The sequence below is a fragment of the Anguilla anguilla genome, chromosome 12 (assembly GCF_013347855.1).
Source record: "Anguilla anguilla isolate fAngAng1 chromosome 12, fAngAng1.pri, whole genome shotgun sequence".
Classification (NCBI taxonomy): Eukaryota; Metazoa; Chordata; class Actinopteri; order Anguilliformes; family Anguillidae; genus Anguilla; species Anguilla anguilla.
Window position 1 is genome coordinate 27,112,399 of NC_049212.1, and position 26,424 is coordinate 27,138,822.

General features: G+C 41.7%; 1 protein-coding gene across 3 annotated transcripts; it reads left to right on the forward strand.

Annotated features, from left to right (window-relative positions):
• Positions 1-967: 967 nt before the first annotated feature.
• On the forward strand, positions 968-18,986 carry relb (v-rel avian reticuloendotheliosis viral oncogene homolog B). 3 transcript variants are annotated; one of them, XM_035384225.1, is made up of 11 exons: positions 968-2,079; positions 3,781-3,795; positions 4,155-4,321; positions 6,815-7,135; positions 10,045-10,205; positions 10,540-10,631; positions 12,629-12,760; positions 13,731-13,835; positions 14,952-15,167; positions 16,185-16,256; positions 17,076-18,986. In XM_035384225.1, exons 1-11 carry the CDS (start codon positions 2,037-2,039, stop codon positions 17,705-17,707), a joined length of 1,956 nt encoding a protein of 651 aa, XP_035240116.1. In that variant the 5' UTR covers positions 968-2,036; the 3' UTR covers positions 17,708-18,986. The 3 variants fall into 3 exon arrangements, with proteins under 3 accessions (XP_035240116.1, XP_035240117.1, XP_035240118.1); XM_035384226.1 differs by lacking the exons at positions 968-2,079; positions 3,781-3,795; positions 4,155-4,321 and adding an exon at positions 5,492-5,950; XM_035384227.1 differs by lacking the exons at positions 968-2,079; positions 3,781-3,795; positions 4,155-4,321 and adding an exon at positions 5,957-6,146.
• The last annotated feature ends 7,438 nt before the right edge of the window (positions 18,987-26,424 follow it).

Consider the following 26,424-nt stretch of genomic DNA (forward strand, 5'->3'; position numbering starts at 1 on the left):
TACCTGGCATTCTAGTCACTGAGGGTATAAAGACTGCAGAATACCCTTTACTAAAGATTTATTCAGCGTACGTTTAACAGCAAGTGTATGCTACGGGCTATCTGTAGGTGGCGGGATTCCAGAATGTTTCGGTTTGCCTCTAACATTTAGCGCATTTCTCTGGATGTAAAATGAACACAATTTGTGATAAATTTTCCCAGTCAAATACTCCAGGGTCGAATCCAGGCGTAGCCTACACGTTGCATATTGTAAAAGACGAACCATTTTATACAACCGGGTATTTTTTTTTTGGGACAATCCAGGCGAATTTTCCTGGCTGAGCAGGCCACGCCTATCTACCATCTCTCACAAGCTACTTTTACTTTCTATTGGTTCAATCTTCGTGTTGTCTCTTACGTCCCTCTTCTGATGTACGATTGATGACGTACCCCCTACTCCCGGGTACTAACGTCGAAACATTATTTCACAACGTTTCGATGACCAGGCCAGGCGTCTGAGTCTCACTAGCAAATTCTCCCTATCGATGAAGTACAGCATACACATTTTTTTTCTGACTGCTGAAATAAATTCACCAGCTAAAACCCACTAGGCTACACGTTTAACAGTTGTTCTGTTGCTTTCCCTCTAAATATCAATTACAAACCGTTAACTGTATAAGTACGTTTCCAAGAACATTTCGACATTCATAATTTTTTCTTATGTGTATTTGTCATGGCTGTTTCCTTATGCTAATCACATGAACGGGATTGCGCGTAAAATTTACAATTAGTATTCATCATCTCATACACCCGGAATGCACACAAAAACAAAGGTCTGCACATGTGTCATGAGTCCCATATTGTTTTTCGTAGGAACTTTTAAAGAATAAAACTAAGAATAATTAAGGAGAAGTTTTGTGAAAGAGGCCCATTGAGAGGCTATCGAATTCCCGGCAAATGTTTTGACTTTGTTAAGGGTGTATTGCGCCCTCTGCGGTCCAATCCTGTTTTGTTTCAGTAGGGTGACGCAACCGAACGAAATACAGACTGGGAAAACAATCGACATGCTCCTGTCTGACTGCAGACAATTGCACATTGACGGACGTTTGTAACCTGTTATAGCCTACGTTTTCAAAATTTTTAAAGTAGGCCCTATCAGTAAAATTATTGCTTACGAGTTCAGCACTACGCGGAACAGTTAATGAAGACAAGTTGCACGTATGGAAACTGGATAGGCGAAGATGACCGTCGCCTCGCGTCCAATTGACGAGAACTTGCTTGTCGTTGGATCCTGATTATGCTGCAGGTTCAGTGCTCTGGTAAAACTGCGACTCGTGCAATGTCAAACTGAGTGAGCATGCCTAATGGTGGAATATCATCTCACCCGCAGAGGCACAAGAACAGGGAAGGTGTGACTCTGGAAGGATATCGATTTGACTTCCGCGTAATAAAGAGAGTCTGGATAAATGTTGTTTAATCGTGATTGTACTATGCGTTGTATGTAGGCTATCCATTGTTTACCTCGTTGTAAGTAGCTATAGCAACAATACATCATTTGGAATAATTATCTGAAGTTCGTTTGCGTCGACATGGTAACGCGCTTTGGGGGTTTCCCAAGCTGACGTAAGGGGATTTCCACTATTGCAGACCAACTCGTCTAAAACCAAACACGAACGAATCTAGAATGAAAAAGAAGGAATGGCCAGATAAAAAATAAGCAAGCGTACAGAGCAGACCTTCGATTATAGTCGCAGTCTGTGGGTAGTTATCTGACAACGCTAGCGTCTAAAAGAAATAGCATAAACGAACACCTCCTCCAAGTCCATGTTTATATTCTAAACTAGATCGGTTCTGAAGAGCAAAGAAGAGAACTAGGCCCACCTCGGAACAATCTACCATTTTAGAAGACAATGACAGCGATAGTTTTTATATCCATCGACGAGGAGTCAGATTAATTTTTCTCCGTCGGCAACACTGTGGCGCTTGGTATCAACTGATCGCCTAGAAGGACTACACGAAGTGAAGTAACATTAGGTCTTGAAGAGTTGCAAAGTTACAATGATAAAAATGGGCACCAGGGATGTCACACAGGGCGCTGCAGGTAGGACAACGTTTTATTTTCTACAGTATTTTAAGCATACATGTGCCTGTAGAATGAAGCAACAGTGAACACATAGCTAATTAAATATGACTATCTAGGCTATAGACTATTTAACTGTGTCCTTGTACAATTTCGTGTACCATTTCCCATAGATATTAATTTATTAAATCATAGAGTTACTGTTGCGAATTGTTCATAGGTTGATCGTGGTGCAACCCCCGGGCTTTGTCCATGATGGCAAGTAGCCTAATCTGGCTAATTTAAAAAGACACTGGGCAACGTGGCATAACATGGGATATGCTGTGTGTTTAAGGCTTTTTAACGGAATTTGTTATAAATTTGTGTAATTAAAAGGGTTAATTATATTTGATAACACAAACTATGAATGTGATCTGGATTTAAGACTGGACATAAAGTCGCAAGTAACGTTATGTTTTAATTTTTTATTAAAAACGCACCCGAATCATGTTGTAAATTATATATTGTTAGTTTTTTTCTTCTACAATGTTCCGTAGGACTATTTGTTTATATAGCAAGATTCGCCAACTATCTATAATAATCATATCAACTCATCTGTCTGAAGGATCACGTTTTTGTGTTCGTGACCATTCTGGTGAGGCCCAATCACAGAGTTGTTCTGTGGGTCCAGCTTTAGGAAGCGTGCCACTATATATCACACCCCTTTTTAATTCAGCGAGAGTTGCTGTGACGTCCTTCCAATTTAGCACGCAGAGCGCGGATACTGGTCAGAGAGCGGTTACATGCTTGATTTAGCCTATTTCCAACGCCTTTGTTAAATATTTATTCTTTAGTAATTAATTGCCATCGCAATCGTTAATTTCATTTAACCAGGCTTCTGGCAGTGAATTTATACTGTATTGTCCTACTATAGTTTATTCTCAGCTGGAGCGAAGTGTCCCGTGGCAATGTATTGCTGGAAGATAAAAATTCAGTAGAAGTTAATCAGCTGACATGGTGCGATGCAGGCTATTTAGGTTATGAAAACTTTATGATAAGCAAAAAATTAACGCCTGCTGTGTTACAAACTATATATAGGCTACTCTGTGGCCAGTACAATGGCGTTGCATGAGCCACAGATGGTTTATTGTCAACATGTGCTTAGGTTAGACCTGTTCACTGGTGAAACCAAAACTTCCTAACTCCTAACTACCACATTACTAGATAAGATAGCTTATTGATTAACTATCGTATGCATTGGGATGGTTGCAGTAGCACAACAGTGATTACTGAATAGTGCAACAATTGCTGCTGTCAGTCAGACCACTTCATTAAGCAACAATCTACAGAGACAGTTGAGTGTCTTTCGAGTCAATGCCTGCTGTGTTGCATGATTCAGATGCAGCAGTTCTAAAGTCCACTTGGCTGATCCCTAAAAACTCAGTAGTCATTTTGATTAGCAGTCCCTTAATAATCATACATTTTATTTGAAGTTCACTTACTTGAGAATGAAATCATGAAAAGTATTCTTTTGAAAGTACAATGCTTACACCAAATCAAAAGGCCCAGCCTACCAAAATTCTCAGAAGTCACAGCCAGATAGTACAAATGGTTATATAATGTTACTAGATGCAGAAAGCATCAGTGGTTTCTCTTGTCCTGAAACTACTCAGTATAATTGTTGACCTTGCTTTTACAACATGTATAAATAATTCTGTTCCTCTTTCCCTCCCTTTTCTGTAGATATACCAGAATTAGGTGAGTATTCATAAACTTTGTGGTTTTTGCAACTTCTGTGCGCTAGGATGCTAGTCAGACATGTTGTGATGTAATGACACATGCTATATTTTGGTTCTGTTTGGCAAATTTATTAGTCCAATATGAATAGGATTTAAAGTAAAACCTTTTACCTTACAAATCTAAACCCTATACCAACCAGAGGTGCAGATTTTCACACCAGAGAAAAAGACCTTTCATACCCTCTCAAAAGTGACCCATATTTTGAAAGCTGCTTTGCATAAGAATGATTTTCATGTAACTGGTCATTTCTACTGGCATTTGGAACTCCACCATGTCCGTTGGCCTCAGTAGTTGACAGCCCTCCTCTTCCTCGACAGATTTGATTGATGAGTATGTGAAGGAGAATACGGCGAAAGAGCAGGAAAGCCAGCCCCGAAAGTTACCGGGCCCACCCCCTCCCCCCCAAGAGCTGGAGGACCTGAACCCTGTTGCCAGACGCCATCACACCCCCCCCCTGTTAGTGGCTCGAGGCACGGCACCCCAAGTGAGTCCTGTTTGTCGCCTCACACAAGTTCCCGTTGGCATGGTTACTGCTTGCCCTGCACTCGCAAAACTGGCGATGGAAGAGGGAGCCCCAAAAAAAAAGTTGTGGTGGGGGAGTGGTTGTCATGGAAACCTCAATTCTGTACATCCCAGGATACACCAATGCAAGGTTGTCTGGTTTTCTGTTTGTTGTCCCACGTTTGGAATGGGCTGCAATCCTCATTTACTCATTTACATTTTCATGCCTTCAGAATAATAATACAGAGAGTTGTACATAGTTTCTGAAGAACTCCTTGATCATATTTGGATTTAAGCCTGCAGGTGTATGGTTATGAATCATGAATTATGTCTTCATAATGGCATGCTGATACAGATGCACAAGAATGTTACACGCAGCCAGAAAGGTAACTTTTCTGAGCACACACGTGTATCACAGTGTCTGGCGTTTGCTTTTGAGGTTATGTGTGAATCTGTTGATAATATTGTTGCTTTACCCATTCCACCAAGCGGCCAGTTTCAAAAGCTTGGATCTTGCATCTGAATTGGCCTGAGGTATGCTGAGAAAAAATGGTTATTTGGTTTGTCCATAGGGGGGAACCTTCTTTAATTCTTTATGGAACCCAGTATGGTTGGTGTGAAAAGTGTGAAAGCTCCTAGATTGAACCATTTTACCTGACAAAGAGCACTTGTGCTAGATAGAGTTCCTCTGTGGAGGCACAGAGGAGCCTTTTAGAACCCTTTCTTTTGAAAGCGTTGATCATACTTTGCGGAACCTGAACTGGATGCCTGGCTAAGCTTCAGTGAGTCCAAGGCATGAGAACACTTAGAGAGGTGAAGGGGAGGGAGGAACGGCAGGCTGATCATGCCGATATCAACGCTGAATACGGAAATGACTAACATGAGCTTGGGACTTCTTGGATCCGCGGGTGAACTAGTGACTCCTGCGTGAATGTGCTGCAGCTCTGGGAACCCGGGGAAGCGGTTGGTGTGGATCCAAGCAGCCTGCTCAGCCTTTTGGGCTTTGCCGCGGGAGGCTGCGCGGGCAGACCCTGTGAGCAGCTGCTGTTGTTTAGGGGGTGGAGAGAAAAAAAGAGAAAAAAAAACAGATCTGTAATTTGATTCTTACTTTCGCTTTGTTCCTCAAACAGCGCTCTCTTGCTCTGCCGTTGCTCCCCGCCCCCATCAACAGACAGGCAGTGCGGGTTGAAGGATCCCCCCCTCCCCCACCGCCACTGTAATTGGTCAGGTTTCTCGGAACTCACTCGGTTTCCTGCTCTGCTCCACAGTCCTCCTGGCTTCCCCAGGCACTCTTCATGCTGACATTTTTTGTTGATTTCCTAGCGTGCTCAGACACACAAACACACACACGCACGCACACACAGGGCCCTGGCACCTTTCTCCGCTACATGCATGCTGTCTAATGCCATTCTTGTTTAAAGTGGCTTCTCAACGCTGAATGATTCATGCAGTCTGGAATTTTTTTAAAATTGTTATTGCGGTTGCGCTTGTAGATCAGGCTGGACACCCGCGAAAAACAACAGCACTTGTGTTAGCAGCACGCTTTAACTTCTTCCCTTTTTTAACTTCTTTTTTTTGGTCTTCCGGTCGTTCAGAGGCTGTGAACCAGAAGGTATGGCAGTGGCTCATGGAGAGTGTGTTTATGCACATGTGTTGTTTGTGTTTTGGTGGCTGAACGGTCACATTTTTTTGTTGAGGGTGGAGTGTGTGTGGCAGCGTAGTGCTGAGAATTGAGTAGCAGGGACAAAGGAAGAGGTGGAACGTGCAGATAAAAGGTTGAGCCGACGCATTTACCTCACTTCTAAAAGGTTGGTTTGAAAGTTAACAGTTTGGAGGGCAAAACAAAGTGCCTCATGCCAGGTTGGAAGAGAAACAGAATTAAGTGGGTTGCGTAAACTGGCCCACCTCCCTTCAAGAACAAATGGATGTCTGTGTATTGCGTCGGTTTGAATGCAGTACTTGGTTTTATAGTAAAGATAAATTTGCACTCCTGACATCATGATTGATGTTTCATGATTTGAGCTAAAAGCGAAAGCAAGGATAGTAACCTAATTTGTTGATATCTGAATTTTAAAAACACTACACAGCTTCCTGTATGTACTGTAACATGGCAGTGAGCTAATGACTTGCTAGCAATGGGAGATGTGGTGTAAACCGAAGGTCATAGGTAGTGTAATAGTGTAATTCATTTGGGACATGTTTTGGTTTGATCTATCTATTGTACTTTCTATGTGGTTGCGCTGCACTTTTGTATTCCTGATGGTAACATTGGCACTGATCATTTTTGCAAGTTTCTCTGGATATGTGTGTTTGCCAAATGGCAGTAATATGATGTAATGTAATTTAACCTGAGAGATTTATTTAATTCCTCCACTTTGGCTGTAATTGTCAGTATAACATAAAATATGTGGTATATACAAAGAAACAATCAGAAAAGGTTGTGTCACAGTACACCCATGTGCCCCCCTCTCCATAGGTGCCTTCGACCCTGCCGCAGCTCACTGTCGCCACCAGCGGCATGGCCTCGCCTCATTCTAACATGGCAGGCCACCAGAGGCCTATCCTGCGTGCCCGTGGGGGCCAGGGGGCAGTGTCTGGCATGGTGGGCCGTGTAGCCCAGCAGGAGCAGTCGGGTACGGATTTGCTGGAGCAGTTCCTGGAGAAGCCGGTGCTGGAGATTGTGGAGCAGCCCAAGGAGAGGGGCATGAGGTTTCGGTACGAGTGCGAGGGCCGCTCCGCCGGAAGCATCCTGGGCGCCTCAAGCACTGAGTCCAACAAGACCCTCCCCACCATCGAGGTCAGTCTGGGGGCCCCGGCAGGGCACCGTCCAAACTGGGTTACTTTTACGGGGAACAGGATTAGGTCAGCTTTACTTAAATTCAGAAATTAACTGAAAAATCTTTATGGACATGTTTGAATTCATGAATTGAATCTTATTTAATTTCAAAACAGATTAAATAAAATCTTTATTTTCCCACAAGGGGGAATAACTGTAGAGAGTATGCACATGACGTGACAGTAAGTGGAAGTCACTGCGGTTACACCCACTGAGTGGCAGAAAGACTACTGAGTGGCAGCGTTAGCATTCAGCTTGAATGCCGCAAAAACACAAAAAACACATCTAAAATGGGAAAGAGCTGTTGTGCGATTGACTGTACAAATAGATTCAACAAGAAATCGGAGCTATCTTTTTACAGACTCCCAAAGCTAAAGAAAAGAGAAGCAAATGGATCACCGCAATTCGCAGAAACAACTGGAATCCATGCACCGAAACGTGGATTTGCAGTTGTCATTTTGTGTCAGGTATGTTGGATTTTTGGGTAAAATCATACCTTAAGTTATGTACTGTATTGACTACTCATCAATTAAATATTTAGCATCTTTCATTTATATTCTGTGTAACTGTAAAGTTTTTGTCAGCATTTATTAAAAAACATCCATGATGATGAGCCTTGTGTTCTACAAACAAAGGGGGGATGGTTAGATAGTGTTAGCTAGCCAAGCATATAAATTATTAAGGTATGATTTTACCCAAAAATCCAACATACCTGACACAAAATAACAACCACAAATCCACGTTTCAGTGCCTGGATTCGAGTTGTTTCTGCGAATTTGTGGCTATGCATTTGCTTCTCTTTTCTTTAGCTTTTGGCAGTCTGTGAAAAGATAGCTCCGACTTCTTGTTGAATGTCCATGGACCACTGGTTCTTTGGTAAGTTGTAAGGATCACTGTCGAGTCCAACTGCCTTTAATTTAAGCAGATAATCGTTTGTTTTGCTCCCGGTTTTGCAGTTTCCTCTACTAAAAGCAGCCATGTCGCAGCATGTTTTGCCACTCAGTCCCAACTGAGGGGGCGTGTTCTGGTGGGAAAGTGATGTCAATGCATACCCTCTATAGCAACTATAGCCAGGAACCACAACACAACACATATTACACCATATTCCAACACAATACTCAAGTAAACCATAAAAGACACATACATAAAACGCAACATCATCTAAAACTACATGCTGTACAGATCACAAGCACAAATGGTATACAGTATCAGCAAAATCACAGAAAATGAAGACAAAATGTGCAAAATGAGCAGATTGTCAAGTACCAAAGTGCATTAAGTGCAAGAGCAAGTGTGCAAATTAAGCCTGCTAATTGCTGTATGAATAAAAGGGACTTTGAATCATTTATTCCATGAAGACAGGACTCTATATCTATGGCCTGAGGGTAGGAGGTCAAACTCCCTGGGCAAGGGATGTTCAGGACAGGGCTGTATGGAATAGGCCTTCCTTGAGACCTGCTTGCCATAAAGATCAGAAAGCTGGACCTGGTTCACCCCAGTGATTTAACTAGCTGCTTCAACAAACTGGCCAAGACTTACTGGCCAAATTCAAGTCACCAAACCAGGCCACAGTGTAAAAGGACAAAACAGTAACACTTAAGTTGAAATGTCGTAATTTTAGTGTATTCGTTAAAAGTACACATAGTAGGAGTCCATTTCTATAATTGACTCCTGCTATGATTCAGAAATACTGTGAAATAAATGCTTAATGGTGCAAGTCTACAACAAAGTAACTTTTTAACAACTAAATAATTAATTGTAATGAATTAAACAATTAAACTTTGAATGCATATGGCAAATATCATCTGTGTAATTTGCAAAATGGTAGCCTACTACTGTACACATGTGGCTTCCTTTCAGACAAAATGCACTCATTACTCAGGATGTGAGTGGGGTTAGCTGTAAGCTGCAGCCTGCTTACAATGTTATCTTTGGTGCTGGAGCTGATATGTGAGCCACAAAGCCTATTCATGGAGCAATGCAGCTTTCCAGGAGCATATATAGTGGTAGAGTAGAAAGGCAGTGTCTGTGACAGTGTTACTATGGAAATGCGGAAGTGATTGAGTTTTTCCTGTATGTCTACCTATCCCATCACGTTGCATTCCTGAGCTTGGTTTGGAAGTTGGTGTCAGGGGGATTTTGATGGAAGGTACCATCTTTCCCGGGGGATGGGGGGTTCCCCAACCTTAGTGTGGCTTTGCTCGACAAGTAGCACCTCACACCAGCTGCAAAAGTGTGCAAAGGTGCACCTAACTGAAGTAGGAAGTCCCCCTAAAAAGAGGTCCACACCTCTGTGTGGTCGTTAGTGGGGAATATGTCTCAGCCCCTCCCCCCAATTTCATGCCTTTATTTAGCACAGACAGCCGCATGGAGTTAAAGGCACACTTGCGGTCTTCTCCTCAAGAGAGCACTGACTCCACTGTGCTTACGTACTAAAAGGAACCTGATCGGTCTAGATGTTGTATTGATTAGGCTCTACATGGAAGTGAACAACAGTGTGTGTGACAGCTGCCTCTAGAGCTTTAACTCTTCAGTAAAAGCTTAAATAAATGAACAGCTGTTATTGCACAAATCAAGTGAAACATGAACAATTAAAATGTATGCTCCAGGCATGGAATATTTTACATCTATTACAATATTCTAATGAGATAAGGCAAATTTAATGATTTGCTGTCAAAATTTCAGCAGAAAGTAGCTTTGTTCAGATTAAAATATTTTTTTTATAATAACTGTTTTGGCCCTATTAATGATAAGAAAGGTAATAAAAGAGTTGGTGAGATACATGGAATAATAGAGGCTTTCTCTCTCTCTCTCTCTCTCTCTCTCTCTCTCTCTCTCTGTCACTCTCTCACTTTCTGTGTTTCTATCAGATTAAAGGGTGTAAACCAAAAATGAAGAAAATAAAGGTCACTGTATCCTTGGTTACCAAAGACATCCCACATCGCCCTCACCCCCACAGCCTTGTGGGCAAGGACTGTGCTGATGGAATCTGTGTTATCCGCCTGAACTCCTGCAGGTCCTGTCGGCACAGGTAAAGACCCCCTCCCCTCCAACAAACCCTCCCTTACTGCCATTATGTGGGTCACTTCTGTCCACGGCTGTATTGGACTCTTTCCTGTGTCACCCATCGCAGTTCACACAGGGAAGAAGCTTCATGTGTAACTGGCCTGCTATAACGAGTGATTTTGCTTAAATGTGCTTGACTAGCAGACACTTGATGTCATTGCCTGTCTGAGGCCAATTGGTGAAGGGAATTCATTTCAGATAGCAGAGCTATATACCCTGACTCTGTGTGTGTGTGTGTGTGTGTGTGTGTGTGTGTGTGCACGTGCACGCATTGGTGCTGTTGTATTTCTCTCACCCAGCTTCTCTAACCTCGGAATCCAATGTGTGAGACGCAAGGAGCTGGAGACGGCTCTGGAAAAGAGAAGGAGCCAGAAGATTGATCCGTTTAACAGTAAGTTCAGACACATATGTATATACATGTAAACTCCCTCTTCCTCACACACACACACACACAGTTTAACTGTAATTGAACACTCACAAACTGGTTTAACTGTAATTGAACACAGCTCTGCACTGTGTTAACAATGCAGACCTGACTGAGCCATGACAACTGGATTTTGTGAAGACTGAAAATTGCCATATATTGTATTATTTCAATGAATAACAAAAATAGTCATACGGTCTGTGCAATTATTCATAGTAACAGCCCACACACTGTTTGTCAGTTGCTTGTTGCATCTCACGGGAAAAAAAATGGTCATCATTGTGGCTTATTTTCTTCACCTTCTTTTTTTGGCATCCCACCATCACCCTTGAGAAAGTTATAAAAATCCCCTCCCGGTACTTTTGATTGGCGGTCGGTGTGGTTTTTCTATTTCGGTAGCACGAAGTGCATGAACACAAGATGTGAAATAAGATAGAGACATGTCTGGACGTTTTGATATATACATAATTCAAGGCAAGATTAACATTCATATGCCCCCAAGGGTAACATTCACCTGAAAACAGTGTGGTTTTGATGAGGGCAGGAGACTAATTTTGTGTGCTGTGAGAGGATTCCATGTTAGCACCATGAGCCAACGCCTGCTCTGTTAAGAGGAGAAGTGCTCTTCTGATTCACCCTCTGCTACCATCAGTGTGTGGGTCTTTTTCTTTTGGCGGTCACATGAATGGCTTTTCTGTGGCATTTGTGTTGTGTCAGCGCATATTCCTTTTTTCCGTTTGCATTGCAAATAAATCTATTGCTCACCTGCCCCGTCCAACCTTTGTTTATGCATTCACCTTGTCCCTGGTAAAAGCTGCCAGGTTTTCCCAATCAAGGTGGTACTGGGTGCTATTGAATTTCTTAAATTATAAGTAGCAGGTGTGGCAGCCAAAACTAGAACAGGATAGGTGCAGTGGGCTAAATGGAAGTGCAATCTGCGATGAAAGTGCCACGTGTGTGCCTAAAGGCAGAAAGTGTGAAACAGGAAGTGCTCCTCTTGTGGTGGAGTTCCATGCCTGTTCACGTGAAGCGTGGGTGTTGCCATCCCATGCACAGAAGCACGTCTCTGGCTCTGTTCACACTAAAATAAATGGCAGAATTTTCCCACAAATTTTACTGGGGAGAACTGCATTATAATAGTGAACCTGCTGTGAAATAAAAACGGAAACAAAAATTTGTGTCACCCAAGAGCCCTGACAGAGCAGTGGATCTCAGTGCAGTGCACGGATCCTGAAGGACCAGGAGTCCCAGGGGGTGTTGCATAATTGGCTCGTAGCACCACCCAGGGATGTGGGGCTTCAGCTGACCGGTTCCCCCTCCCTCACTGCTCAATAGCGACACCTCTGGCCAGATGTGTGCCTGCGGTCTGACTCTGACAGAAAAGAAATTCTGTCCTTCGGGAAAATAGCTGCGCATTTCCGCTGGTGAACGCCATGGCCAAAATCAGCAGCAGCTGTGCTCTCTCGATTTGGAAGTCTCAGACAATTATGACATATAATTATGACGACTGGGCTTTTCAAATTGGGGATTGGATTAAAAAAAAGGATAAAAAGGTTTATACAAAGAGTTCTTCACTTCCATTTTACATCAGAGCCTTTTCTATAAATGAGGAGAAAGAGGTGTGCTGTCATGTAGGTCAGTGCTATGAAGGGTGGAACTGGTGACTCACCAGTTAGACTATGTCTTTCACTTTCATAAGCAGCTGTAAGCTTTGTCGAGAATCACTCTGGTTTAAGGGGCCAGGCTGAGTGTGCTGTGGAGGAGGGGGGCATCTGGCACCCCTCCCGTCCCCAGGGGACTGAAATCTCAACATTCTTTCCATTTCAATTTTTAAAGTGAAGAGGTGGAGTGACTCAAATATTCCTTTCCAAAATGTGGAGCATGCTGTTGCATGGTGCACAATATGCTTTATATATGCGATTGAAGTCCCACCCTTCCCTTTCTAACTCTCTCCTTCCTTGCAGCCGGCCAATCAAAGAGCATTGAGGACATCGACATGAATGTGGTGCGGCTCTGCTTCCAGTGTGAGGTGGAGACGGAGAACGAGGAGAGGATCCTGCTGAGTCCTGTGGTGTCCAATGCCATCTATGACAAGAGTAAGCACTCTGACACTGCCCCCTCCCCAAAACTGCCCAAAACAGACTCCCAATTGGGTAGAGTTATCTGTGCAATACGTGACTGACCATCTCTCTGTAGTGTTAAAAAAATTATATATATATATATATATATATATATATATATATATATATATATATAATCATTTAATTGTAAGCCAAAGATAAATCTTTGCAGAATCCAGGCCACTGTCTTGACCTCCATTTTAAGAATCTTTGGCTTGCACAATTCCTATGAGAATTTACAGAAAAGAGTATTGAATTGAGAAAGTATTTTCCAAGTCTCCACATAGCAGTGTGTTAAGAGGAACCTTTTTTCAGCAATCTGAAACCATTGCAGTATTCACATCCTATTTTGTCCAGTTTCTCTTTTGCCATGTGGGAATCATTTGGTTGCAGTGTATTGAATTTACATTGTACAGTTAATGCTTTATTTTATCATTCAGTCATCAGTCAAATTGGTTGTGCCCGTCATTGTGAACCCTAATCCCTAGAATGGTGTACTGTATTGCTAGACCAGCTGTGCTTACCAGTGCCTCAGAGTACCTTAAATAAGACTCATAAGGGGAACGGACTTGGTTAAGGTTAGGTTTGGCTAAACTGCAAATGTTACCGCAAGCGATTCAAGGGAATTAATTTTCAAAAGGGAAATTAAATATCGGTAGGTTTCCCCCACTATGGTGGAAGAAAGACTGAACATAGTCAGCACTTTTTCGCTTTCAATTGCGAGAGGATCACTGGATAATTAAGATATTCCAAATTGATAAACTGTTCAGCCAGACTTTGAAGGGAACATTACTTGATAATATATAAACCAGTGAATCCAGAATCCAAGCTGTGGTGTGTTGTGGGCTCTCAGCTGTAACATTAAATCTAATCTGGTTTCCATAGCATGGATGTGATAACATAACAAACAGCAGCTTGACAATGTGTGTTTTCCCCATGGAAACAGAAGCCACCACCACATCAGAGCTAAAGATCAACCGGCTAAATGTGGTCAGAGGTCCCTGTACTGGCAAGACAGAGATATACCTACTTTGTGACAAGGTGCAGAAAGGTGAGCATCTATAGATTCACCCCCCCACACACACACACACACACACGCACACACACACAACAACAACAACATTGATCTGAGGATAGTGTCACATTTTTACCTGAAGGTCTGGGGTTGGGGCTGGTCCTGAAACAGTCATAGTTCTGCTTGTGGGTTTGTCGCAGATTGTTAATGAAACCCTGAATTGTTTGAAACTACGTGAACACAATTGTACAGTGTCTGAGGAAGTAATCTCACCTCAGATTCACAGTTGAGACAGCAACTCCACAACTCCTTAACTTGTCAAAAAGTGTTCAAAAGGGAGGGTGGGTGTAACCACACACCCATGACCCCTGCTGGTTGATGGGGCACTCACAGTTCATCTATTGAGCTGCACATAAAGGGAGAATTCCTCCAGCTCATGTCTGTGCGAGCCTGACTAGTCGACTGTGGAGTGTAATGCGGCTGTGGCAGCATCACGTGCTGCAAAGGAGAGCACATGCACTCTCCCGATTCCACAATGGAAATTGTAATGAACAATGCAGCATGAGCAGGGCATTGCAGGTAGCATTAGCATTTACATTAATATATTTGCATTATTGCATTTGCATTAGCTTTAAAAGCATTACATTTAAAAAATGTACAAATTACATATACTGATTTGCAAGTGTCATTTTTATCCTTTACAAACACAGATTAGAAAATTCGTATTTCAGATTAAATGCCAAACTGTGTTTGTGAACAAACATTTTGTCAATTGTTAAGTCACCAAAGTTGAAGGCAGTTGACTGAGTCTGGTTGTGTGCATTCATTAATATGTAGATATATGCAGAAATCCTTTACCAAGTACATACTTGAAAATATTTAACACTTTAGATGCTAGCAAATTTGAAACCAGTGCAGCAGTTCCCTGGAGTGGTTACAGCATCTTACTAACCAAAATGTACAAACATGTGAAAGAAGAATTGCTGTAAATATTGGTGAAAATAGATATTTCTTTAAAAATTGCTTGTAATCTGCAGTAATTGTACTGGTGCCTGAGGGGTTAAAGTATTTCAAGTAATTATTTGATCCATGTGTGGTACACAAAGGGCCCTGCTTGTGGCCATTGCTAACATGGTGTGTGTGTCTGTGCAGATGACATTGATATCATCTTTAGCGTGGGGAAGTGGGAGGCCAAGGCTGAGTTTGCCCAGACGGACGTCCACCGGCAGATTGCCATCGTTTTCAAGTCGCCCCCGTACTGGGAGCAGGACATCAGGGAGGAAGTGGATGTCAACGTCTTCCTGCGCCGTCAGTCCGACCACATGGACAGCGAGCCCGTCAAATTCACCTACGAGCCCCAAAACCAAGGTAAGGAATTCCCCCAGCACCCTCTCTTCCTGTCTGTTCCATTTTTTTTTACTTCCTGTCAGCTCCTGTGAGGCTGTGAATATTTTGTTTGAATTAAAAATGAGAAATTTTTGTTTGGGATTAGGAAGGCATATTGCATGCTTGTTAATTGCCTTCCACAATTCGATTCTGAGTAATTGAAGTATTGCCGGTTTTATGGCTTTTGTGCAATTACGTAATGCCACAGTGATAGCCTGATGATTGTAAATGATCCACCAAGGTTATCGTTGAACAAAAGCCCTTTGTGTTATAAGGTCTTTCTGATTTTCCCATGATGAGTTTTACTGGTCAGGCTAGGCTTAGCCTTGGTGCTTTTTTCAGCTGCACTGTCAGCATTCTCTGTGTCACAGACAGACTGAAAACCCCTGTGCCAAAAACCACACAAAACTGACGCCCTATAAACATCCATTGAATAAAAGCTGAAAAACGGCTATTCTTGGAATGAGCTGTCTGTTTATTAATAAATTTGTCTTGGCTGTGAGAACCTGGGGGGACCCCACTGAAACAATGAGTTTAGTTTTTAGAATAAGCGTCTTACTTTCAGTTGAGTCATGAGGGAAGTGCTGAAGCAGCGGCAATTCGCTGAGCTAATACTAATGCTACTGCGTTATCCGCTAACACTAACCATATTTTTCCCATCACCTGTAAGGAAGAACTAAATAACATTTTGTTATGTACAATTACATAAAAATATGTGTATTGGAGATCCCAACTCTTTATCTTACATTATTTCACTTTTCTGTGGTCAGTGAATGGGCAATAAAGTAAGGAGGTGTTTAACAAGCAGTGCTAAGACAGTACTGTAATTATTAAGTTTATTGTATCACAATACAGACTTAAAAAATATGTGATAATTAGTGCATTTTTTCCTTTCATCATGAGCCAAACAATATACAGACGTACCTTTCCGGTTGTGGTATGATGTATAATAAATGCAGATGATGTGACATTTTTGTTTTAAATTCTGTCTGCTTGCAGATCCATATGAGGTAAATCGGAAGAGAAAACGCAGATCTGATATGAAGTTTGGTGAGAGGTGCAGTGTAGCAGGTAAGAACGTACAGGATTTATCTGGAAATACAGTTTCTGATACAGCTTCTGATACAGTTATGAGGTTAAAGTGTATTATAATCGTTCAGAAACTTGGTTTGTAACTCAGGAGTTGCAGGTTTGATTCCCAGTTAGGGCATAGTTGTTGTACACTTCAACAAAGGTACTTAACTTGAGTTGCTTCAGTAAATATCCAGCTGTAAAATGTATTGTATATAAAAATGTGAGCTGTGTAAGTTTCTGTGGATAAGATGCCTAAAGGGAAAGGGCTTGTCCTGGTAAGGCGCTGTTCTAGTGCGTGGGTTGGGCGCCACGGTCTGATTGGGGCAGATGAATCAGGACAGGGCCAGTGCCGAATGTGGGCAGCAGCCCCACAGTGAGACGCACATTAGGATTCTAGCGTTGCCTAGGGACGGGTGGGTTTCAGTCGGCTAGGATAACGACTCCTTGTGCACCAGCGGTCAGTCAGGCACCTGTAAGGCTGCACACACGCTGTACTCCTGCGGTCTCACTGGCGGAATGCGCCGTGATAAGAAGAGGTAGCTGCAAGCGCATCCTTCAGAGGAGAGCGCATGCTTGTCTGCGCTGTTGCTAATCAATGAGCAGTGAGTGCTGATAAACTTTCCTAATCAGGGGCATTCCAAATTGGGGAGGGGCATAAAAAATGCCTAAATGGAAGCAACGGGAAGGGAGATAAACATTACAAAAAGGCAAAAATCCAGCTGACAGCAAGTTGGGATAGCCGGTTATTTAAATTCAGATTTTTCTCTCCTGTTGAGTTTGCGCTTGTTGAGTCTCCCCATTGTGTTTCACCCACAGCACAAAGCGTGACTCTACCAGAGTCGCTGTCTCCGCTGCCGTTCGCCTCGCCCCCGTTCGTCCCCTGTGACACCCCCCAGCCGGAACTGGTAACCCCGCACCTGCCACAGGTGATGGAGGAGATACATCACCCCTTCACCTCTCAGGACGTCAAACAGGAGGACAACTTTTGCCACAGCCTGGAAATGATGGACTCGGCAGATTTCCAGGCCATCATGTCGGGGATCTCTCAGGTCCTGGAAGACTCTGCCGCCACCGGCCTCCCCCCTCTGCTGGACGCTGGGTTCCACGAACAGGTGCCTTCGCAGGGCTACGGGCACCCCAACGTCAGCCTCCCCGCCACCTTCAACCAGGACCCCAACTCCAACTACGCCCTGTCGGGCATGGACTTCAACTGCAACATGCCGGAGGAAAGCAGGATGCAGCCGGACATGAACTTCTACAACGACGTGCACTTCAACCACTACACCAGCCAGATGGTCAATGGCACGCAGCCCCACCTCCACGCCCTGTCCTTCGACCCGCTGCTGGAGGACCCTGACGGCCCCATTCCCCAGCCCCTGCGCCCGTGCGAAACCGAGGACCCCGCCCTGGGCCCCCCCATGAAGACGGAGAGCCACATAGATCTCTGAGGCCCCGGAGGGAGGCTGGCAGGCGAGCGCCGAAAAGGGAACGGGTCTGAATCTTCACTGTTATCATTCCAATTAGACGCGTGTCCCGTGTGGGCTGAGGAGGGACAGGCAGACATTTCCGTCGACTTCGTGAAGGTAGCTAATAAGAGGACACGGCTGTCGGCATCCTGTCTGTATTAGGACCAGACCGAGACTGACAGACTAACTGGTCAGTGCATTGCCTAAGCAGTTTTGCTGCTGCGGACGTTTGTTCGATTGTGCTTAAACACCCTGGCTGGAACCAGAGAAGATGTGAACAACGGCGTTCTGTCTCTGATCTTGAGTGACAGTTCTCCTTTATTGTGAATGGCAGGCTTGTTCACGCAGGGACAGTGTCGAAGCAAAGAGTGGAACATTCCAGAAAAAAGTCCATCCAGACTCTTGGCCCCTGTTGGGACTCAGACTGCTGCTAAAGCGGCAAACTGCTAGCGATGGACAGAGGTTACAGATGCAAAATGGCCTCCACTTTGTCTGAGTGAAATACCCAGTGTAGCCAAACTGTTAAGCATCAGCCTCACCCTGTAGCTCTTAAAAGGGAATCCTGTTGCCGAGCAACCAAGACACACCCACTACACAACACCCATTGGTCATGTCTCAGGGTCACATGGTTAAGGGCTCCCCAGATTGGACTTTATACTTTTGAAGTGAACTGAAACAGGGGGAAACCAGCTGCCCTTCACCTAAAACCTCTCTGTGGCAAAAACCAGTCCTTTCAGAGTAGCTCACCATTGTGGGAGGAATCCAATATCTTATACTGCTGTGAAGGATCACACCCACCAGAGAGAAAAATGTGAAGGAAATTACACTTAAATGCATTGTGAAACAGATCACACTTCTCTCTCATTTGTATGTACATTCCAATAATTCCAATAGTTGACAGTAGATAAGAGCAAGAACTCCTGCTAATAGTAAATAAGGACAAATATATGTTTGCTAATTGTAGATAAGGGAAAAAGCACCTTTCCTAATACAATATGATAGTATTCATCAAACATGTAGGTACAGTAGCATTCATTCTGATAATATGATGATCACAGCCATACTAATGCCACAATGTAAATGACTTTGCCGTTTTGATACAGCACTGACAACATTTTGCATGCTTGTGAAAGCATGTTGAGCTCAAAATCTTTCCTTGTTCATTTCCTGTTGTCTGTGAAACTTCTCCCACTATTGACCATTTCTTGTCCAGTCGTGTGCCTGAAGTAGTTGGTTTTAAATAAAACAAATGCAAAACTCAGTGTCCGTAGTCGTGTTACACATCCAAGTCGCAAGCACTTATCATATCCCTTAAGATAATGATGGGTGATTTGAATGACAGCTTCAGGAAGCACACTACATGCCTCCTCAGTTGTAACCAGGCAAAGCCACTGCCAGTATAAGCAGGTAAAAGCAGTTTCCACTTACCCAGAATACTGTCTATCCATTCAGATAGTTTCACTGAGAATTCACAAGTTTTCTAGATATCCACTGCAGCTCATCCTGATACGTCTCTTTCCAAATATAATGCCATGGTTACTCACGAACATCCACACTGCTTAATCTGTGAATGGTTTCATTGAAAACTACTTTCTACAAAGTACACAAACTATCCAGGCAAAGTCTCAACCAAAGCATGGTAGTATTCAAGCAAAATTGTTAAAACGATGGTGGAACAGTGTTTTAAAACAACATTGACACTGCAAACTTGAATACTTGCATGCTTTGGTTAAGACTTTGTGCAGATATACACAGTTGGCATACTTTGTACTAAGTAGTTTTTGATGAAACCTTGCACAAGTTAAGCTCTGTGGGTGTTCATGAGTAGCCGTGGCATTATATTTGGATAGATACGTTGAGTTTTCTGAATGTCAAGACTCAGAAAACAATTGAGAGACTCAACAATTGATAATTACAATCAGGTGGCTTAGTGCTGGGCCAAAACAAAAACCGGCACCCAGGTGACATTGTGTCTATATTTTATGTTGTACCCATGCACAACATGAGATTGAAACGGTGCCTTACATTATGGTTATTAAATTCCTCACCATAAAAATAAAATTTGTACTCATATATTGGGTTTGTGTTCAACAGAATATGTACAAAGCAAGAAGTAACTCCATGTTGATTTAAATGTGATGTTTGACTAGAGAAGATTAGTGGGAGTTTTTCTTCTGTTCTCCAAACATCCATATATGTCATCTGAATGGCATTTCTGTGAGATGCATGTAAAAGTACACCAAATGTACACCTACATGTTTTCCCCCATACATTTACATTTTTCACCAGTAAATAAATGTAAAATAAAGTCGAATAAATTCCCCGTATTGTTCATTTAGGAGATGATAGCATCCTGGTTCCTCGTTCCACAGTAAATATGCTACGGATATTTCGCAGCGTACGCAGGGGAAAAATCCAGTCATGCCCCGGGTTAAGATGCAGTGTACTTCGAGGAAATGTAAATGGCACATTAGTATGTGTGCCCAGGTGCCCATTTGTGCTGTAAGCCATGTATAAAGGCCTGCTCTTTGTGTTCGTCACAGGTTTGGAACGTGGAATGTTAACTTAAAATTCTTTCTTCCTCTATCGCAGTTTAAGCACCAGTAACCGCGGAGCGAAACGCACCTCACCGCAGTCGATCACACTCTCTGCTGTTCTGAAGCCCTTTCTCCCTTTTATCCCCGTCTATTTTTAGCTCTTGGAGTTTGCGCCGCCCACGCGCATTCCAATCGCTAAACACGCTCGCTCGAAAATGCGGTCGAAATCAAGGCATTTTCTCTCCAGGGAGCTGCCTCTCGCTTTCTTTGTGTCACTCTTTAATTACTACCGGATTTGTGTCTGCTTTACATGATAATAAGAAAATGAAGGCATGGTTTCTTTCATGCTGACATGAAAAACCCACTTCTGCTGTAAATGTGCAGCTCTGAACACAAGCCGACTGATTTGACCTTGCTGGGTGCCCGTGGGGCCCCAGGTTTCCTGAGTAGGAGAAACTGACTTCAAGGAATAATTAACTTTCTGGGGTTTTTCTATTATACTAGTTTTAGTGTATGATTTCAATTGACACAGACAGTTTTTATTTTTATTTTTTATTTTATTGCATGCAATGAAGGATATTCTATATACTAGAAGTTTCTGATGACTGGTCGCTTTACAATGGTTGGTATTGGGGTACTTGTAGTGATTTGTGGTCTGAAGCATGAAAATACACTTCACTTTAAAGCAATTTGTTGTTTATTTCAAAATGTTTATAGACAATTATAAACATTAATTCCCAATTTAATATTATGGCAGTATTTCTTTTCATGAATACAGTGGTCTGTGCTTGAATGCACAAAAAGAAATAGTTCCTCCTGAAGATAAGAATAAACAAAAATCTCTGAAGAGCAGTATGGTCATATGCATGTGTACAAACACTGAACACATAATGTTGCTGTACAAGCTACCTTATAAGTATGCAAACTAATACTTCCATGCTTTAGACCATGAACTCTGAATGCCCCATACCTGCCATTGTAAAGGCGGAAGGTTTCAGAAACTTCTCTATGTTAAAATATCCTTCCTTGCACATAAAACTATCAGGGCCAGTCAGAAACATACACTAAAACTGAAATAATATTTTTTTTAAACCCGAAACATGAACTATTCATTTATGATAATGGACAGCAGCTATGGGTCCTATTGAGTCACAGAATTCCCACTCACTCCCCCACTGATGCCCACCTGAGTCCTTGTTCTGCTTTCAGCTCTGGGGTGATGATTCACTAACTAGAAATGCCATTTGCCCAGCTCTGAATGGCTCCACTTCTCATGTACAATCAGCAAGAATTACTGCTCAGTGGGGTGTATGATGTCATCATGATACATCCCTGACACATTTTGTAAGGGCTTTACTATGAATTGCTGATGAATGTCACAACTATTTGAGAGTACAGCTGTAGACAGCAACCAGGCAGTACAAGAAGTAGGTAATAAACTGCTGAAGTACATTTCTCTGTAGTGTGCTATGTTTAAGGTTTTATTTGTTATATGCCATTTTGGCCAGTACTGCATTGTAAAAGAGATTGCAAATATCAACAGGATCATTTCCTGGTAAAATAAAGATAAAATGCACTTTTTTAAATAATAAAAGTAGTGAAAGATTATTTAGAAACTGTTTTAAAAATCAGATTTTTACTGGTTGCCTACAAATAGAAGTCTTGTCTCTACTGTCCTCTCACAGTGTTTATTAACTATTGCAACTCTATAAAAAAAGAGAAAAAAGTGAATTTAATACATATCAATTATATGTTCATTTTCCAGCTGGTAGTTTAGGTTTACTAAGATAACATGTTTGAACTTGGAAGTATAGCTGCTTCGCAGTTACTCAGCTTGCTTTCTGTTGCCAAAATGCACACGCATCTTCGTTACGTCATTACTGTTTACAAACTGTTGAGGGGTCTATACCCTGGGGGTGGTAGGATACACCCAAAATGTAAATATGTAAAGAAAAACCCAAATGGATTCATTTCTTTTCTTTTTTCCTCAGCTCATAGCAAATTTGTCTCTCAGAGGGGTATTAAATTAAAATGACCTCCTTGTTTGATTAGTCTCTGCCCACGTCACCAGCACCATGTCAGAATACCATGTCAGTGCAAATGTTTTCATACAATGAAGACGACAAAGGCACAACCTAACTGCATACAAGCTTGGTTTCCATTCCAAAATGCTAATATCCTCAGTTCGCAAAGGTTTAAAGCCAAATTTGGGCCAAATGTACTGGTTAGAGAATTAAAGCTGCCAACTATAGTCAGCCAAAATGTCTCAAATGATTACAAGTGCTTAGACAATGGCCTAAAGTACTTCTCTGACTAATGCAGAGGTAATCTGAGATTTAATTGACACTTTTCTCTAATCATATGAAATGTTATTCTCAGAGTTGATAAGATCACTTTCAAAACTTGCTTTGGTGAGGTCTTTAAATCTGTTCCATCTCTCAGCACTTTCTTCTTTACCAATACCATAAACAACTGAGTTGTGAGAACCATATGGGAAATTTCATGGCTGAAAGGTGCCAAACACAGACTGAATGCCACATGCACACATGCACACATAGACACACACAAACACACACGTGCGCACACGCACACACACACACACACATGTGCGCACACACAAATAAATCACACACATATTTAGCATGGAATTCTTTACTGTGATCAGATAGACACTGAACATATGCACATGACAGGGCAATTCAGATAACAATGAGGAAGACAGTATGAAGAAGTATTAGTGTTGGCCTTTGAAATAGGCGCATAAAATGTAGTTTTTCGATGTGGCTGTTTCAAAGGTCACAAAACGTTACTTTCCCTTGTAATGACATGCACCTGTGAAGTTTCTTTACTGACACACAGGACCACACAGAGCCCTTAGCCAGTCTATGAGTTCTCTTAATGTTACTTCCTACTGCTGGTCTCATGCCACTGAAAGGGAATGTATTGTTTACATCTTGGTAACGATAAAATAGGTCTAATATGACCAGATTCTTATTGGCTCATAATCTCTAGAGGATTAACTGAAATGCTATGACCTGTTTTGCTTAACATTGATTTTGCTCAGTTTCTGAATGTACATGTACCAAAGTGAAGCAGCCACAGTCTGTCTGAACCACTGGATTTAAAGCTGACAATGAAATGACACACCTCCTGCGTCACTGAAGCCGATTCATAAAGCCAGGGGAATTTTCGGACTGACACTGTAAAAAAAACACACAAAAAAACACACACAACAAAAGCATATAAATCGTTATTGTCAATATCTCTCTCATGAACAAAGTTACATCATTGCAATGGCCTTGGTATTTTTCATCAGTCTTGCTCGCCAAAAACATATCACCGTGTCTATTGATACACCAAACATTCCACAACAGATGATAAAGTGCCCAACATGTAATATTCATTAATATTTAATCCAGCTCGCACCCAATGACCTGCATGAGGATTGGTTGTTGTATAGGTAACATTTAACCAGGGCAGGTTTGGCAAGTTTGATGTGTTTACAGGTCCCTGATTATTATTACAACCTTTCTATTATAACCGGGCCTACAAGTGCATCAGCACTTCTCTGGGAAAAAACGCAGACAAAGACATTAGGGAACTGGTCTGGGCTGCTGTGAAAACAGTATGTTATAGGGGCTTTTTTAAAGTGCAGATTTCTTGCCATAACTTCTACATTTGTGAGAAATGACTTGAACGCAACCACTCCATCGACAAAATGTTATGTTGTACAGCTGCCTCAGTTTAAATTATCAATGAAATGAAACAATGTGGTAAAGAATATAACCTTTGTGCAACATGACTTGTTCTGTTTTCTTGTTTAAAGCACAATCTAACCATAATCATGCTCAAAAAAATCAACACACACTGCATTTATGAATTTTATTTCTCACACTTACTCCTCAGACTGAAGAATTGTACTTTTTCAGTGCTCATTACCACAACCTATCCCCAGGGTGCAAGTATACCTTCTGGTTATGTTGATACATTTTCAGAAAAAAATGTGCAGCATTATGCAAAATATAGCCAACTAAGACTGAAGTTATCTAACAGCAATATAAAGAGTTGGACTGATTTTGAGGTTTAATTACAATTTTATGTCAGTCTATATGACCATGTGTCCAAGAAGGCTGAGATTGCATGGGGAGTTCCACAGGGATTGATACTTGAGCTTCTGCTATCACTTTTTGTACGTCGCTTTGGATAAAAGCGTCTGCCAAATAAACGTAATGTAATACTCTTTACTCTGTATGTTGGCAAACATGGTGCAATATTCCATACCTATGCCGATGGTACGCAGTTATATATGTCTGTAGGGCCAGATGATGACAATGTTTTTAAATTGTTGGTTAATTGTCTATCAGACATCACACGCTGGCTGGCTCTTCTTACATATGTCCATATGCTCATTGGGAAAAACTTAAAAATAAACTGAGCCCTCCTGGGTTAAAATGTAAACCAAAAGGAAAAAAATTTTTACTCTGATCTGAGGTTGAATTCAGTAACAAAAACAGCATTTCTTTTATTTAAGAACCATTTCCTGAGCATTTATTTCAAGGAGACACGGTTACTGCAGTTTTTTTTTCTGGCCTTCCAGAAAAGTCAATTGATGCAGCTGCAAGACCAGGACAAAAATAAGAGCTTGCATTTTCCCAGTCCTTGCTACCCTGGGCTGGCTACCTGTGGATTTTAGAGTTGATTTTAGAGATGAAGTTGTTTTTAATGCACTAAACAGTTTTTCACCTAAATGTATCTGTGATTGATTATCTAAGTATGTCCCCAGTTGAGCCCTAAGATCCAGTGCTGGTCTTCTCTAGATTTTCAAAAGTAAAGCATAAATAAAAGAAAACACATTTATTTAGATTGGCTTTTAATTAGTACATTTGTTTTTATTATGGATTTTTTGTTGGAGTTTTATTCATTTATTATTATTATTATTATTATTATTATTATTATTATTATTATGTCCCACAATGAAGTACCGCAAATAACATTTTGCTGACATAATTAGCCAGCATTACATTACATTTATTTGGCAGACGCTTTTATCCAAAGCAACGTACAAAAAAGAAAAAAAGCAGTAGCAAGCTATAATGTTTGTCAAGCTGTGGCTCACTAACTTCAGCACTACAGCCCCATCTACAGTTATGTTTTCAAATGAGTATTTGCGCAGTGCCTCCTGTAAGCCACAAATGGGTTTTTTTTTTTTTTCTTTTTTGCAAATTGTGCCAAGAGGATTGTCTCAAAAATCCCCAAGTAAATGCAAGCGACAGGCAACGCACAAATGTGAACTAGCTGCATTAATTTGTGAATCAGCTGCATTTATTTGTGTAGCCACAGCATTAATTAAATGATCAGCTACATTTATTTGTGCATCAGCTCCATTTGTGGATCCACAGCATTTATTAGTGGGTCAGCTGCTATTTGCGCATCAGCTGCATTTATTTGTCAATCAGTTACATTTATTTATTTATTGTTTAGACAATAATACCACCATACATTTCATTTCAAATAAAAAAATTCATTGAAATTGAATTAAATGAAAACGCCTCAAAATTATGGACATTTTTATGAATGGAATTTAATTTAACTTAAATTTTGAATTGAGTGAACTGAAATGGAATTCAACACAGGGCTGTATGGATTGAGGCCTAGAATGACAAAGCGTTTTTCTTCTTGTCACTTTCTACAGAGCTCTTTACTACCATCTAGTGGTCAACTACAAGCATTGCATCATCCTCCCCCTGCCTCCGTAAACTCACAAGAGGACACGGCCTTGCTCAGCCTTCCTGAGGCGTGCCTCAAGGCTGGACAGTGGGTGATAGGGATTTTGCTAATCCTAACATTTAGGAAAGCCTATGAAGAGGTCAGATAACAAATGATCTTTTGCTAGAAGGTTTATGAACAGGTGAACTGTGAGTACACTGCTCGATTATTTTAGCATCATTTATGGTACAAACATTTCGATGTGTGGTTACTTCTGATATATATTAAATTTATTTTATACGTATTTCATATTAACTCAGGAGCTCAGTAGTACACAAGAAAGTCGCACAGCTTTGGAAAGGTTTACAGTTGTTGTGGAGAAGGTTTTCATATAACTCTGACTGCCAGAGACACAGTGTGCTGGCTAAGTGTGTCACACAGCCTGGAAATGATTTA